Source organism: Corapipo altera, unplaced genomic scaffold (assembly GCF_003945725.1).
Source record: "Corapipo altera isolate COAL_440 unplaced genomic scaffold, ASM394572v1 48b, whole genome shotgun sequence".
Classification (NCBI taxonomy): Eukaryota; Metazoa; Chordata; class Aves; order Passeriformes; family Pipridae; genus Corapipo; species Corapipo altera.
The window spans coordinates 15,655,548-15,670,269 of NW_020884884.1; the positions used below are offsets into that span (position 1 = coordinate 15,655,548).

The 14,722-nt window shown below is 39.1% G+C and overlaps 1 protein-coding gene and 1 long non-coding RNA gene across 7 annotated transcripts in view; one reads left to right on the plus strand and one right to left on the minus strand.

The window, feature by feature from the left end:
- Positions 1 to 293: 293 nt before the first annotated feature.
- Positions 294 to 5,244, minus strand: LOC113946353. Of its 3 annotated transcripts, none has more exons than XR_003527401.1 (3): positions 5,052 to 5,244; positions 2,642 to 2,763; positions 294 to 387 (listed from the first exon to the last, which is right to left on the minus strand). It is a non-coding gene; the product is annotated as an uncharacterized LOC113946353 (long non-coding RNA). The 3 variants fall into 3 exon arrangements; XR_003527402.1 differs by lacking the exon at positions 5,052 to 5,244 and adding an exon at positions 4,734 to 4,771; XR_003527403.1 differs by lacking the exon at positions 5,052 to 5,244 and adding an exon at positions 3,993 to 4,033.
- RMDN2 (regulator of microtubule dynamics 2) overlaps positions 4,297 to 14,722 on the plus strand; it is a 45,256-nt gene continuing 34,830 nt past the window's right edge. For 2 of the 4 annotated variants that reach the window (XM_027641531.1, XM_027641534.1), the window contains exons 1-4: positions 4,655 to 4,725; positions 5,251 to 5,717; positions 12,275 to 12,470; positions 13,473 to 13,575. In XM_027641531.1, the coding sequence (XP_027497332.1) occupies positions 5,263 to 5,717; positions 12,275 to 12,470; positions 13,473 to 13,575 (754 nt within the window). In that variant the 5' untranslated portion in view covers positions 4,655 to 4,725; positions 5,251 to 5,262. Of the gene's footprint in view, positions 4,427 to 4,652; positions 4,726 to 5,250; positions 5,718 to 12,274; positions 12,471 to 13,472; positions 13,576 to 14,722 lie in introns of those variants that run through there. The other 2 variants (XM_027641533.1, XM_027641532.1) reach the window with 2 other exon arrangements.

The following is a 14,722-nucleotide window of genomic DNA, read 5'->3' on the forward strand; positions in this document are numbered from 1 at the left end:
CTATTCATATGTTTTTCCTCTTTGGAGTATACCCAGGCACTCCTAGGACCATTTCTCTCTATGAAAATCAGACAGTGCTGTGGAATTACATCAGATATAGCCTTGAGTATTTATTTCTATTGTTGTCAACACAACATATGCAAACTCTTTTGGGCTGCCAACTCTCATCTCTTACATCAAGGAAACTGAATCACGTACCTTGGCCTGAAAAAACTAACACAGCTTGCATAAATATAGTTTGATAATGTCCTTTAGTTTCCTGAAGACGCAAAGAAGCAGTAACAGCATGTACGTTTTTTCTTTTTTTTTTCCTTTTTTTCTTTTTCTTTTTGAAATGCCATGCCAGCAGTGACCATTTGTACTTGGCTGAAACTGCAGCACTGGATCCTATCGACAAAATAAATAAATAAACAGATGGTTTATTTATTAGTGTAGTTGAACTAATGAAGCCAGGTTTCCTATCAGGTTATATCTTGCAGTTCGATTCCCTCACATCTACTAAAATGTGAGCTCTGCTCCTGTCCTTGCAAAATGCTTTTCTCCTGTGTGGGTTCTCAGTTGTGCATGAAGGGATAAGCAATCTTTCCTATACTGGTGGCACTAATTCAGGGCTTTCTCCTTTAAAAGATCAACTGACTCAAAGAAATTTGTCAGAAGTTCTCTGTAGAATTTGACTGAGATTGGCCAAAAATCCAAAAATATTGGAGAGGATGTGGAAGTACACTTAGATTTTTACGCCCAGCGACATAAAGGCAGCAGCAGTCTCATCTCCTCATGGAACTGTGCTAAGCAGTATATCTTTATTTCAAGAAAGCAGAAAAGGTCAGTGTGCTATTACCCATCATCTTGAAACTTCAGTTGATTAATTTTTCATTAAGGGCATTGGACAACTGTTCAGGGCAAAAGCAGCAGAGAATATAGACAAGTCTGATAGTGAATGCTTCCCTTTGAGGTAAGATATGATTTTGTTTTTATAGCAAAAAACTCAAGAGAATTCAATAACACTTGATAGAACAGTAGGTTTTCTGGCAGGCTGGTTGCAAGTCTGGTCAAAGGTGTTTAAGCTTTCACAATGTTTGGTGACTTATTAACAACATTTGACTTTATGCCTACAAGACAACTACTGAAGTAAAAAATATGAACTGTTACTAATACATTAAAGGTTTTTGTATTTGTTACAAGCAGTAGATTAATCTCTAGTTGGGGGCAGGGGGTGGAGGAGCATTTCAGAAAGAACAGCATACCATAAATGTACAGAAGAATTACAGCTGAAGAATTTTATGTCAATTGTAAAATACGAATGCCTCCCATACAAAAAAGAAACCACCAGTAAATAAGGCTATACCTTGTCTGAAAACAGCATGAATTAATTACTTACGATGTCATGGTTCTCTGATCCATTGAACACAATCACTCAATAATAAGCTAACTTTTCTAACATGACACAAAAATACTGTCCAAGTTCAAGATTTCCCAAAAGACCAGTAAACAACATGGCCTGGTTTTACAAAAATAGTGCTGTAAGAAGGTTGGTGTCCTAGGCAGGTGTGTCTGTGTTGCAACACTGGTGTGGTAAGGTCATGCCTGTACATCTGCCTGGGGCCAGGGGTAGACAGAGGCAGGATGTTCACAGGGTCTTACCACCCCAGAGCTGCTGGCCTTCTTGAAACTACTTGGAGCAGCCTTTCAATACTTAAAAGAGTCTATAAAAAAGAGAGAGAATGACTTTTCACTAGTGACAGGACAAGGGTTTTAGATTAAAAGATGAGAGATTTAGATTAGATTAGTAAAGAAGAAATTCTTTACTGTGAGGGTGGTGAGGCACTGGAACAGGGTGCCCAGAGACGGTGTGGATGTCCCATCCCTGAAAGTGTTTGAAGCCAGGTTGGATGGGGCCCTGAGCAACCTGGTCTAGTGAAGGGTGTCCCTGCCCAAGGCAGCGGGGTTAGAACTAGATGATCGTTAAGGTGCCTTCCAACCCAAACCATTCTATGATTCTATGATTCTATGAACTGGACATTTTTCTTCTGTCACAATTGTCTGAAATTAATTCCAGGTTCAGGAGCTAATGGGTTGGGAAAGTGTCACGGTGTTGCTCGACAGAAGAACAGCACACGGAGAACCTGGGGGCATAAGCTTTGTCTTCTTAGGAAGTAAGGCTGAAAATACATTAAAAATATTTGGGGCAGCCCATTTTATAACAGATGGTTGTCTGGGCTTGCATGTTTTTTAGGACTTCAAGTACGAAGTTTCTTTTGCGTGTAGAAGAACAGTACTTTTCTAAAAAGTTTATTTCAGTTTTTTAGAACTTATGACATATTCAGGCCAATTGAATTGTGTCAAATCTGGGTAAATGCATGTTTAGTTCCTCAGGTTGGAAAGCTGTTGTCTTCTGGAAGGTTACTACATACATGCAATAACTTCTGTGCTTCCACACTGCTCTGCCTGGGTAAAATGGCCATGGGTAAAAAGCAAACAAGGACTTTTAGACCAGACAGGGGACTTGATTTTCACACTTGCTACATATCCAAGCAGCTGTAGGTGGCAATTCTCCTGGGCCATTACTTTTTGAAAACAGGTCCCCTTGTCTAAGGCCTGCAGCCTGCGACAGTCACTTTGAAAAATCTCTGAAAATACTCACTTAGGTATTTGCATCCATAGTATTTTGTTTCAGCTTTGCGCTGTGTTTGCCCTTTGATTAATTCTCTTTTAAAAATCCTTTCCTGTTTTAATTGGCTTATAGAAGGATTTTAGCAGATTATACTGAAAAAAAAAAGAAAACAAAAATTAAAGGTTATTCAACACATTTAAATTACCATTCCGGAACATTTGGAGATTCATGTTGTCTTGTTACATTTTAAAACACTGATGGATTGTGTATCTGAAAACCATTACTTACAGTGAAATTTGTTAAAATAATTTGAATTTAGTGAAGTTTCCATAAAATTGAAGGTATTTTCTTCCTTGGTTTAAAAATCTCAAATTACAAACATGAACAAATGATACTGTTGTTGTTGGTTTTGTTTCGTAACTAGGAAATCTGTAGAATACTTAAAGAGTATTCATTTTTCCATTCTAACAAATTTCTGCCTTTCACTCAGATTGTAGTTTGGTCTTATGTAAGGCTAGTTTCATCCTCAGGTTATTAATGAAGAATTAGTAAGGAGCTGTAGTTACTTTAAACTAAATCTTTGTTTGAAGATAAATAGACAGACTGATTTACAATTGCTAATTTGCACTAAGACTGAAAATTCTTGGGTTCTTGGTACCTCATTTAGGTAGGTTTTTTTTGTTTTTAACAGCACTTTGTTTACTTTTTAAAGCTCATTAGTATGTTTTTTAAGAACTACATCATGTTCTTTATTTCTGATTGGTATGGCTGAGGATAATTCCAGCTGTTGAAGAGCAACTTCTTTTATTGCACAGAAACAGTGGTTTCCACAATGGTTTCCTTAAGCCCTCACACATAAGAACATGAGTTTTATGCTTGTCAGTCGTGGCGGGATGTTATGTATCGGCACCCTCCAGAAGCCTTCAGGGAGACAAATAGTCACAGCAGGTTGGCTATGATGATCCTTCTTCCATTCAAGGACAGAAATAGGAGGCAGATCCAGAAAGAAATACTGTTAAACTCAAGTTCTGTCCCTCTACTCTGTTCTGTTGAGACCTCACCTGGAGTGCTGCATCCAGCTCTGGGGTCCCCAGCACATGAGGGACATTGACCTGTTGGAGGGAGTCCAGAGGAGGGCCATCAAGTTGATCAGAGGGATGGAGCACCTCTCTTAGGAGGAAAGGCTGAGAGAATTGGGATTATTCAGCCTGGAAAAGAGAAGATTTTTGGGTAACCTAATTGTGGCCTTCCAGTACCTCAAGGGGACTTACAGGAAAGATGGGGCAAGGCTATTTACAAGAGGTAGTGACAGGACAATGACAAATGGGTTCAAATTGAAAGGGAGTAGAGTTAGATTAGGTATTAGGAAGAAATTCTTTACTGTGAGGGTGGTGAGGCACTGGGAAGTTGTGGATACCCCATCCCTGAAAGTGTTCAGGGCCAAGCTGGATGGGGTTCTGAGCAGGCTGGTCTAGTTGAAGGTGTCCCTGTCCACAGCAGGGGGGTTGGAACTGGATGATCTTTATAGTCCTCTTCCAACCCCGACCATTCTATGAGTCCCTCCATGACTTTGGGCAATCTAAAACGGGCTTCAGCGAAATCAGCCTTGGGCCTTTAGGTGGCTAAAAGTGCAGTGAAGCTTTTGTGTCGGGACTGCCCCTCTTCCTGGCAACTGGGCGGGGTTTCGCTGTGATTTTGAAGCTTCAGGTCTCCACTAATGGAGTGGAAATACAGTTTCCCTCGAGCTTAGAAGTAGCAAAAGGTTAAATTAACGAAATCGAGCAGCCAACAGACTGAGGACAAACACACGAACAGGTACATTTGCCCTAGAACGGCGTATTCGAGCGATGTGTGTGGCAGGTGCCGCCGGGCGTCCCCCGGCAGCACGGCCCGGCGGGATTCCCAGCGCTGCGGGAGTCCCTCCTCCACAAGGTAGGCCCGTCTCCCGGGCAGCCCGGCCAGCAGAGCGGCCGAGGCCCGTCCCCCTCGATCCGGGTATCACCGCCCCGGGGCGGCTCCGCCGCCGCCCCCTGTGCCGCGGCGGGATTGCTGCGGGGCCGCCCGGGCCGGACGCGCCGCCGCTCCCGGACTGCTCCGTTCCGTTCGGGCCGTACGTATGTACCAGGGGCCGGCCGGGCTCGGGGCCGGCGCTGCTGGGGCTGCCGGGGCCAGGGTCGGGGCTGGAGCGGGCTGCGGGGCGGCGACCGCGGGGCTCTGGCAGCCCCTCGGCGCACTGGGGCTGGGGGGAAGTGGGACGGTCGAGACGCCCCTCCGGGCGGCGCTCCGGCCTGACAGCTGGGTTCCTGCCTCTGCAGTGGCTGAAAATCCGATTATATGGGTTTCTCGCCTTGAAACAAACAAATCCCGGGGTGCCGGGATGGTTGGAAGTGAAGGCTGCGGTCCTGCGCGCGTGCCGGCGCCCCTCACACCCCAAACCCACCTCCGTCCTGGTTTTACTGTCTGATATATACACAGAGCCTTGTAGAAGGTTCTTGCAGAACCTGCAAGAGTTGTGGTGTAACTTTGTGCCTGCGGCAGGCGCCAGCTGTTCCAGCCTTACACGCCAAAGCAAAGCAAGTCGTTTGGGTAGAGTAAGGGAAAACGTCTTAAACTCTGTTATTGTTGTCTCGTAATTTTAGGAGCGTGCAGAAATGTCTCCCTTCGAAAATAAAGGACTCATACTGGGTGTAATGGCAGGGACTGCTGGATTAAGCCTGGTGCTGGTTTGGTACCGCAAGATCCGAAAACGTGGGGCAGCTGTGCGTGTACGTGCGTTCCAGGATATAGGTAACAGACTTAATTCTGTGGGCTGGCAAAATGAGGCTCCTAATGAGCAAGGAGCGGTGATGGTTTTACATGGGAGGCAACTGCAGATATTAGAAAAATTGAATGGCCTGCTACTAAGTGTGGACGAACTGAAGAGAGAGGTGGAATTTCTGAAAGAAGCTATTCCAAAGCTTGAAGAGCTTGTTCGAAACGAGCTTCAGGGGAAAGGTGACGTTCAGAGAGTTAGCCCGTCACACAGAGCAACAAGGCGGAGAAAAGCTGAGACAACTTCTGGCGCAAGAGAAACTACCAGCTCTGAGGAGGCGGAAAGTGAAGGAGGGTGAGTTAATAATAATTTGTATATACAACAGTACACATGCAGTGCAAATTGTATCAATGCCTATGTGAAATTGTAAACAGGAACCCTTTTAAAGTTTTACGTAGATTTTATACTTCTCTATATTTAATGGAAAAAAACCCCCAGAAATTCAGATTAGCAGTTTTGGGATCAGGGAAGACTCTTGGTGACCATCTCTGAACCTGCACTGTGGCTGAAGTTGGCTTAATGCCAAGCATAATACAGATTTTTTTTTAGGAATGTGTTTGGTAATGATCTGATGCAGTATTGCTACATAGCTATGCAATGAGAGACAAAGTTCAGAATAATGGTGTAATTTTGAAAGTGCCTCTAGTAAGAAAGTACTCTTCTGTCTTTGCTATAGTTAGTTCAAACTGTATGAATGCTCTAGTGCTCTTCATGATAATTGTTTTCTATGGGCCTCACAAATGAGTTATTGCAGTGTTCTGCCTAGAGGTATTGCTTACTATGAAGGCAATGTCCCAAAGCAACACACGTACAAGTGACAATGTTTATGTGTATTTTTGATTGTATACCCTTTCTAGTGGCTCAAAAAGTAATCATGAGTGATTTAGGGTACTGACTCAGTAAGGTAGAAAGTTCCTAGTTTTGGCCCCTTCTTATAGTCCCATTGTGGTTAATGGGATCTTTTATACTTGTGAGTTGAGGAATATACTTGTGGGGAATAGGGCCTGGAAAAAAACAGACGTTTACAGAGGACAGAGCAACTCATTACAGTAAACTTTTCTCAGCTTCACCCCCTGAGTCTGTGCCTCAATACAGCACAGTACTGAAGGATCAGATGTACCTGAAGTCCAGGGGAGGGACTATATTTTTGTCTTTTCAAACATTGCCTAATATACCCTCCAGTAGTAATGTAAAAATGGTGATGACATTACTCTCCTGTAATTATGACTTTGTTTTGGTATAATCAGATTAGATGCTTATGTGCAATTTAATAAGTGTATGTTTATAGCAACTGAGTTTTTTGAACCGTTTCCTCACTGTGTCTTACATATCTGCGTAGGCAGCATTATGTCTGCAAATTGCCTACTTATGTCACCTTTTTTCTTTAAAGATGTATTAATCAACTGTAATATTCTGAAGCCAATAACATGCTGCATATAATAATTAATGGAATTCTGGTTTTAAGAGTTTCTTCACATTCATTTTCTCTTCCTGTGAACAGAATTTCCTGTTGTGTTATATCCCAGCCTACATGCTTCACAAGTCTTATATTTGGTACCATATTTTAAGACCTGTCAGTTCCACTATGAACTAGTTCTTTATTTTAAGTATTCAGCATTGGCAGAAGTATTCAAAGATATTCCTCCTTCATCTGGTGTAGAAAAATTTTGATTCTATTAGTTTCTCAGATTATTTTATCTGTTGATTAGTTTGCATAGGTCTTTATGCTATGCCTAAAATATTTGGAGGTGTTGATAAGACTAAGGGACCAGTTTATGAATAATCAGTCCATTGATGCAATATAGAGGTTATTCCACACCTAGCATTTCAGAAAATCCCATTTTTTGATCAGGAGAGACGTGTTGCTCTTTGAAAAGAAACCAAGGAAACAGGTTCCTATTTGTGACGAAGAAGCTGATGTGATGATCCAATGCAAGTAATTATAGTGTGCAAGAGCGTTGAATGTGGCCTTAAGAGAGGCCTTCTCTGACAAGTATTTGTGTACAGTCATGAGGAAGGAAGATAGTTCAAGGTTATAGTTAGTGTTAGTCATTTGGGGATATGCTTTTCCAATGCTATTTCTCAATCCCGTTTAAAAAGAGACGTTTTTTCCCTACTAACACCTTGTACTTGATGTTCTTGTTTTCCATATCTTTTCTAAATTTAAGATAATTTAATTTAAGTAATTTGTATTTTTTCTTCCTCTTGCAAATAGGTTGTTAATCTTGATGTGTGTACAGTTGCAATGTATGTAGCTTTTTCTGGGGTCTTCTGTAACTTTAAAGACTGTAATGCATGTTCTGTGAGAGTTTAGCAGGAGAATCAATAGCAACACATGTTCTTTTTTCAGTTAATGTACATCACCACTTCATGTGCTGTAGGTATAACACCATGTGCATTGTTTTATACTGTTCTGATGTGAATTCCATACACATTAATGCATTCAGTTGCTAGATTGTGCACTAGAGAAATGATTTTGCTCTTTGTTACTGATAAAACACTTTTTCACTTTGTGTACTCCATCTAAAGTACATGCAACATGTTTCACTGCCTCAGCAGTATTTTCATGATATAGAAGATAGGATTTTGCTTGTGTTAAGCACTTCTGGTATTAAGTGACAAATGGGTAGATGCTGGCAATTGACAGATAAAGTAATCTGAAGAGTTTTATGGATTTATGCTGGGTGACTGTACAGGTTTAAGGTTTGTAAACTTCTGGAAAAGCATTTAATGCTTCCTCATTTTTCATGAAATATTTGAAGCTGACAGTATCTGATATCACCTTCACTGTTTTGATCTGCTGTGGTCATATTCTCAGTGTCACTGTTGGTATTCAACACCTTGGGAAGAGAAGCATTTTTGCCTTTCAAAATTACGTATTTCTGTAAGTGGAAAAATATCACATGGTTTTTAATAAATGAGATATATTTTTACATGATAACAGGTAATTTAAATGGAAGGTGCACTGAACGAATGAGACATTAAATGCTAAAGAGCCTACAGTTTCTAGTCTGTGCTTTTCTGTATTCTGTTCTTACTAGTTTGTTTCAGTTTCCATTGTTTACTAGTGAACTTTTAACAACTGAGAATGGGTAACAAGCTCTCATTCATTTACAAATACAATAAATTGTGTCTAGATGATCACCTGAGATGGAGTGTCACTGAATTCTCCTCTTTGTGATTTTAAAGCTGTTTCCTCCCTATGTGGCAGTGATGAGCCCTTGACATTGGTGTCATGTTTGGCTCCAGTCTTCATCTGGCCCCATGTCCCAGCTTTTCATGTGGTGACTTTGGCATCAGTCACCACAAAGATTCACCATAGTACATTCTTTTCTGACAGATGTTCTGTTTATAATTTTTCCTTGAAATAGTTTAAATATTCAACAGGAAGAAACATTTCCTTTGCCTGCTTCTGTGTATCACTTCACTTAGCATTTCTTAATTTATTTTGCTACTCGTTTGTTTCAAATGCAACCTTCAGTTGGCCTAAGAATCCAGTTCGCCAAACTTTTCCTCAAAGGCCTCTTACCGTTATGGGTGGCTACACACTTTGCTGGAGCATACAGTGCAAATTTGATCCAGATCAGTCTGTGACACATAATCTCCTTTCTTTTGAATTGGCTCAAGCAGATGAGACGGTGTTTGTGTCAGCTTCTGATTTTTCTAAGTTGGCAGGGAGACAACAGATGATATTTGATCTGTCTAAGAGCTGAGGTGTTGTGAACAGATAATACCTGGTTAGGCCCAGTGTCTGCCAGTTTACAGGCAATTCAACTCAGTTGAATTTGAACCACCAAAGTGCATTTACACCACAATGGTGTTTTGCTCCCTGTAGCTCAGGTTTTTTTTAATCCAGTACTGGGTGCTGGGATTTACTGAACTGCTTAACCATAGTGGGGTGAGTCTCCAGCACAGTTTCCATTTGTTCTTTGATCTTTGAACAGTTCATTATGATACAGCTGAGTCCTGTTGGTTGACTGTTGCTCCTCACATTCTTATCACAGTTTTTCTCTTCTGTTTAAAATCTATTGGTAATAAAGGTGAAAACAAGTTGACACTGACTTTAGACATTTTTTAGAAGTTCTTCTATTTTCTCAAATATTGATCAATGTGTTTATCACATGTAAATTTTCACTTTTCTCTTTATCATCTGATAAAACCTCTTGCAGGACAATACCAGGTAAAATTGCAGATTTCTGTTATATGGAATATTTGTAAAACAAACCATAATGACTCTTCCTGGTTTTGTTTTAATCTCCTTTTTGGAAATTATTCCTTAGACGTCTGGAATTTTTAAACTGTGTTAAGAAGAATCTCCACTTCTGTTTGTGTTAGTAGTGATTTTTAGTGCTTTAGAATGAGTAGATGTGTAAGACTGTTAGCTGCTTTGTTAAAGTTGGTTATCAATCGACAAATAAATTGAAATTTGTGCTCATCAAGGTTTAAGATGGTCTGTTCCATATTTAAATTCTTTGAGGATTCATAAAGCAGATAAATAGAGGAGGTAGGAGAGAATTTCCCGGGACAGTTGGAGGTAAGAGGGACTGGAGAAGAAATTACCCGCACTCTCTGCTCTTTCTCAGCGCAAATGTGGCCTGGAGACCAGATTTCTGTAGGAGAGATGGGGTGAGGAAAGGCTTGATGCAGTGTGGTCTGATCTTAAAAGATTATTCTTCCTTGATATTTTATAATTAGCTCCTTAGGGGTTCGCATTGTCTGTAAGATAGTGGCCTACTTCACGCTTTTTCTATTTGAGTCTCCCAGTAAATACTCTTGTATGACTTATCTGATGTCATATGAATTTGATGTTTGGCCTCAATTTGATGTTTGGTCGCGACAGTTTGATACAGTGCTGCTGGAAATCTTTGCTGGGCTTGTTTGGACTGACAGCCCAGTGGGCTTGGCTGTCAGTCCAACCTTGACCTTTATGTTTTTGCTGGTAGAGTAATGTTTTGTAATAATCACTTTTGTCTATTATATAACCTTGAAACAGTAGTGAATTTTAGCAGATGTTTATGCAGCAAAGATAAAGAAGACAACATCAACATTGACTCCCAAACACTGATTCTTTACTTTCATATCTACCTGATTAGTAGCATTTGAGGCAGTGCTCAAATTTCTGAAACTAAGGAAATTGCTTTGACTGCTTAGCTGTTGCTCTTTTATATTATTTAGTGCCCTTATTTCAGGTTGGTAATTGCACAAATCCTCAGTGTATTTATCTTTTAATTAGAGGGAATGGGGCATCCAAACCATGGGAGGAAAAATACTTTCCAAACATACTTTGCATCATAGAACTACGTGCTGGAGCTAAAAGGCTCCACTCCCAAAGGAATACCTTGCACTTTTGGTAAAGTTAGGGCTCTTACAAATGCAGCCTATATATGATGTACCTCTGCAACCACTTCAAAAGAACTACGGAAGAACAAGATGCTTCTGAAAATGAAAAGAAATGTTCAGTGACTGAATATAGTCTCTGCAGGATACAGCATAGGATGTGTCATCAACTTCAGCACCACCAAGATTATGTAAAACAAATCTGTAGGAACTTATGAAGTTTCCTATCTCTGCTCTGCTCCATTATGTTTTTCAGTTTGAACATGCACATGTGGTTTATGTCTGTATTGTTTTATCTAAAAGTATTTTTGACTGCTCTTTGCCATATTACTGGGTTAATTTTGCAGCAAAGCTGTCATACCACATCTAGCACTTCCATACTTTGATAAGCCATTGTACTTGTTCATTTGCAGGCTAAAAGTGTGTTTGCTCATGTGTTAGTAATGGACACTTCTGGAAGCAACATAATGAAAAAGGGATACTTAAAAGCTATGATTAATAACCTCCACCAGTAACATTCTGCACTGGTTCTATTTCTGAAAAAAAACCAGATTTTATATATTTTGACTGTCATGGCCTACTCTGATTATTCAGTTACTTAATGTGTGCAGTACATTCCATGCTTTTTGTGCTCCTAGTAACCATTTAAAAAAGTCTTTCTGAACCTAGTACCTTTACATTATTATTTCTCCCCAGAACAGTATTTTCAAAAGTGGAAATTGGGAAGATGAGGCTTTTCTTTCCATTTTTAGTACATACATGAGCAAAACGCTACTTTTTAAAAACAATGCCATCAGCTACTCCTCTGTGAAATTGGAGTACTCTAATGTATGCTCATCACTTTGGACAGTAAGGCCACTTGCTTATCTCTGCATGGTATTTATGCTTTTGTAAATATTTCTTTGTCCTTGACTGCCTTGTGCTGAGTACTTACGCAGTAAGCAGAATTAATTAATATAAGGTCTTTCCCAGTTTGAGATATTCTGAACTTCAGAATGCTCAAAAGAAATAATGAATTGATAGCAATGGTGTTATTTATATTGGCTTATATTTAGATCTTAAAAGTGTTTAACAAAATATTGTATAAATGATTCTTATAGCACTTTTGTTTTGGTTTGTAAGCTCATTCCAGTTTCAAAAAATAGGGAAATTGAAGAGTTGAAGAGGCCTATTCAGGGTTACAGAGCATGTCTTAAAATATGTGGATGATTTGAAGTGTTCTGTGTTTGAAACACAAGGCTACATGTTTCTAATATGTACCTACATTTTTTTAATGAAGTATTAAGCAGCAGAACAGGGTACTTGTTTGCCTGTTATGTTTGGAGTATGATTGTACCGTCCCTTTGAAGGTAAAGCTTTTGTAATAATAATAATAAGCTTGATACCATGAATAAAAAAATCCTTTAAGGTTGGACAACTGGGATAAATTTTGCTCTGAAATTTTTGCTTCTGAATTTAAGAATGCTTTACCAACATTTTTATATAAAAATGGTTATTATTTTCTGTGATTTTAGTTATCTTACAGCTCATACTGATTCTGAAGGAGACTCTGAGGAAGAAAAGAGATGTAAGAAGGCACCTGATGCCATGGTGAAATCAGAAGAAGAAGAAGAGTTATTTAATTTTTTACAGCAGGTGGACAATTTGCACAAGGGTTCAGAGGATGATAAAAAGAAGGGCTTCAGACTGCTGCTTGAGAAAGATAACAAGGTATTATGGGGTAACTTAATATTGTGTTTCTATTAACTTATGCTTTGCACTGCTTTTAAGAACTTAGTATGAGCTTTAAAATGCACATAAAAATGGAAGATGAAATTTCAAGCATATTTTTAAAATACAGTGAAAAAGCAATATTTCAAGATGGTGTCAATATTCGTGTTGTGTGGGCATGAAAGTTCTACAATTTCATATCCCATTCAGGCTCAATAACCTTGAGGCTTTGTTTGATGTAGGTATTCTTGCATGCAACAAAGACAGATGATGGGCTTTTTTCTACATAAATGATACTTTTACTGGTTTTGGAATAGTCTATGTGAGAAAATCCTGTGGAATTAAGTAGTAAGCAGACCTAATGTTCTCAAGAAATTATAACTATGAGCATCTAGTCTGCTTGTCTCTGATATCCTTCATGTGAATTTTTCCTTTGACTTTACTGTGCACATATGTAACTCCAAATAAAATTTCCGGGTGGTTTGTTGTGCAGTGATTTATTCATGGTACCATTTTCTTCTAGTTTGGCAAACATTAGTTCTGATTATATTTTCATTTACATATTGGAATACCCAGAAAGGTAGATAAGAGATTAATTGTGTAGTGCTTATGGCCTTCCTAAAGAAAACACACATCACTTCATTCAGGGATCTATTGTGCTTTACTGGGTTACCTTTTAAGTTTTTATATTAAAAATTTTAAAATAATATTTATATTCATTTATATTATATTTTTATATTTACATTTTTAAGTTTTCATATTAACCCGATTCATAAAATAAAACTCTTTAGACAGCCTAGAATGTTTCCAAAAGCTGTGTTCTCTTTTGTTAATGAAAATTGGTCAATTGGTTCTCACATAAACTAAAAGTAGTATGTAGATAAATGCAAAATAAAGAAAAAATTATTACATGTTCTGATAACTTGCTTTAAGCATTATGAATGTAAACTGTTTAAATCACATTCTGATCAATTTAATTATGCAGCTGTGGTCTACTTTCAGTATGAAAACTGTGTGGACTTTCTATGGAGACTTGCACGTGCTTATGGAGATCTGTTTGAGATGACTACTGATGCTGAGGAGAAGAGGAACTATGTTATTGATGGTAAGCAGAAGAAAAATGTTTATGTAGAATGCTATCTGAATGTAATGAAACATGCTTTAAACTTTTAGTTTTCCAGTGAAAGGAATTTGCAATCCAATAAATGGGAGCATTTGTACTGTAATAAGAATATTTTGTGCAATAAACCGCCACAGTATACAACTTCAGTTCATTTTTTCCTCACTGAGAGATCCAAAATTGGTGAAGGGGAAGTATTGTGGATCATAATCGAAAGCTGTTGACTCTGGATAGTGCCTTAAAATCCTGTATTTTGTTGAGAATCAGATGAATACAGAATGTGAAAAACCCCAGATACTGTCAGCAGTTTCTTAATTACATCTTTGGGAGAGCATGAAGAATAAATAAATGCCGAGGTTGGGTCAAGGTTTGTTTTTCTGCTTTCCTGTGGCAAGGACCACTCCTGCATATATTGTGATGAGAGTGGGGATGAAACTTTGTGAATCTGAAGAAACTGTTGACCAGAAACAGAAGTGTGTGACAATTGGTGTTGCTTCTAGGCATCTCTCCTTGTGTATCCTGTTTGACAACTTAATCTCCGCAAGGTTCTGGTTTTCTTCTTCAGAGCACTTTTTCTTTGTTGCTTTTAAAAGCATTGCCCTTTCCTTTGCTGTCTGGATGCATATTGCCTGGAGGTACAGTTTATGTTTCCCTTTTCTTTTTGGACCGCCTTCGTTTCATTACATTAAAACCTACATCTTCTCTACCTGTGTCACTCTCCTTCAGTCAACGCACTGTGCTTAAAATAATTATTTTTGCCTGGAAGTACTTCTCTCTCTCTCTCTTTTGCTTCTTGATTGCCTCTCTCTTTTTTGCTGCACCAAATCAGGTTTTTAAGTGTATTCCAAGTTTGGGTTATTTTGTCTTTTGTGATACTTTTTGTCAGCTTTTTATTCTGTCAGCATTGACAACATCACAGACAAAGAAGTCTGGATGCCCTTTGTCATCCTAAAAGACAGTGTCATGTCTTTGTGCTGTCCTTACATACTCCATAGCCAATCTCAGCTTGTTCTTCCTTGTTCCTTCCTTATTACTATCTTTTAGTTACTTCCTTTACTCAGGAAGACTTACACTGCCTTAGCTACTTAATCGATACTGTCTTTGCTTTAGTAGGAACTTGGCTGTTTTGTAT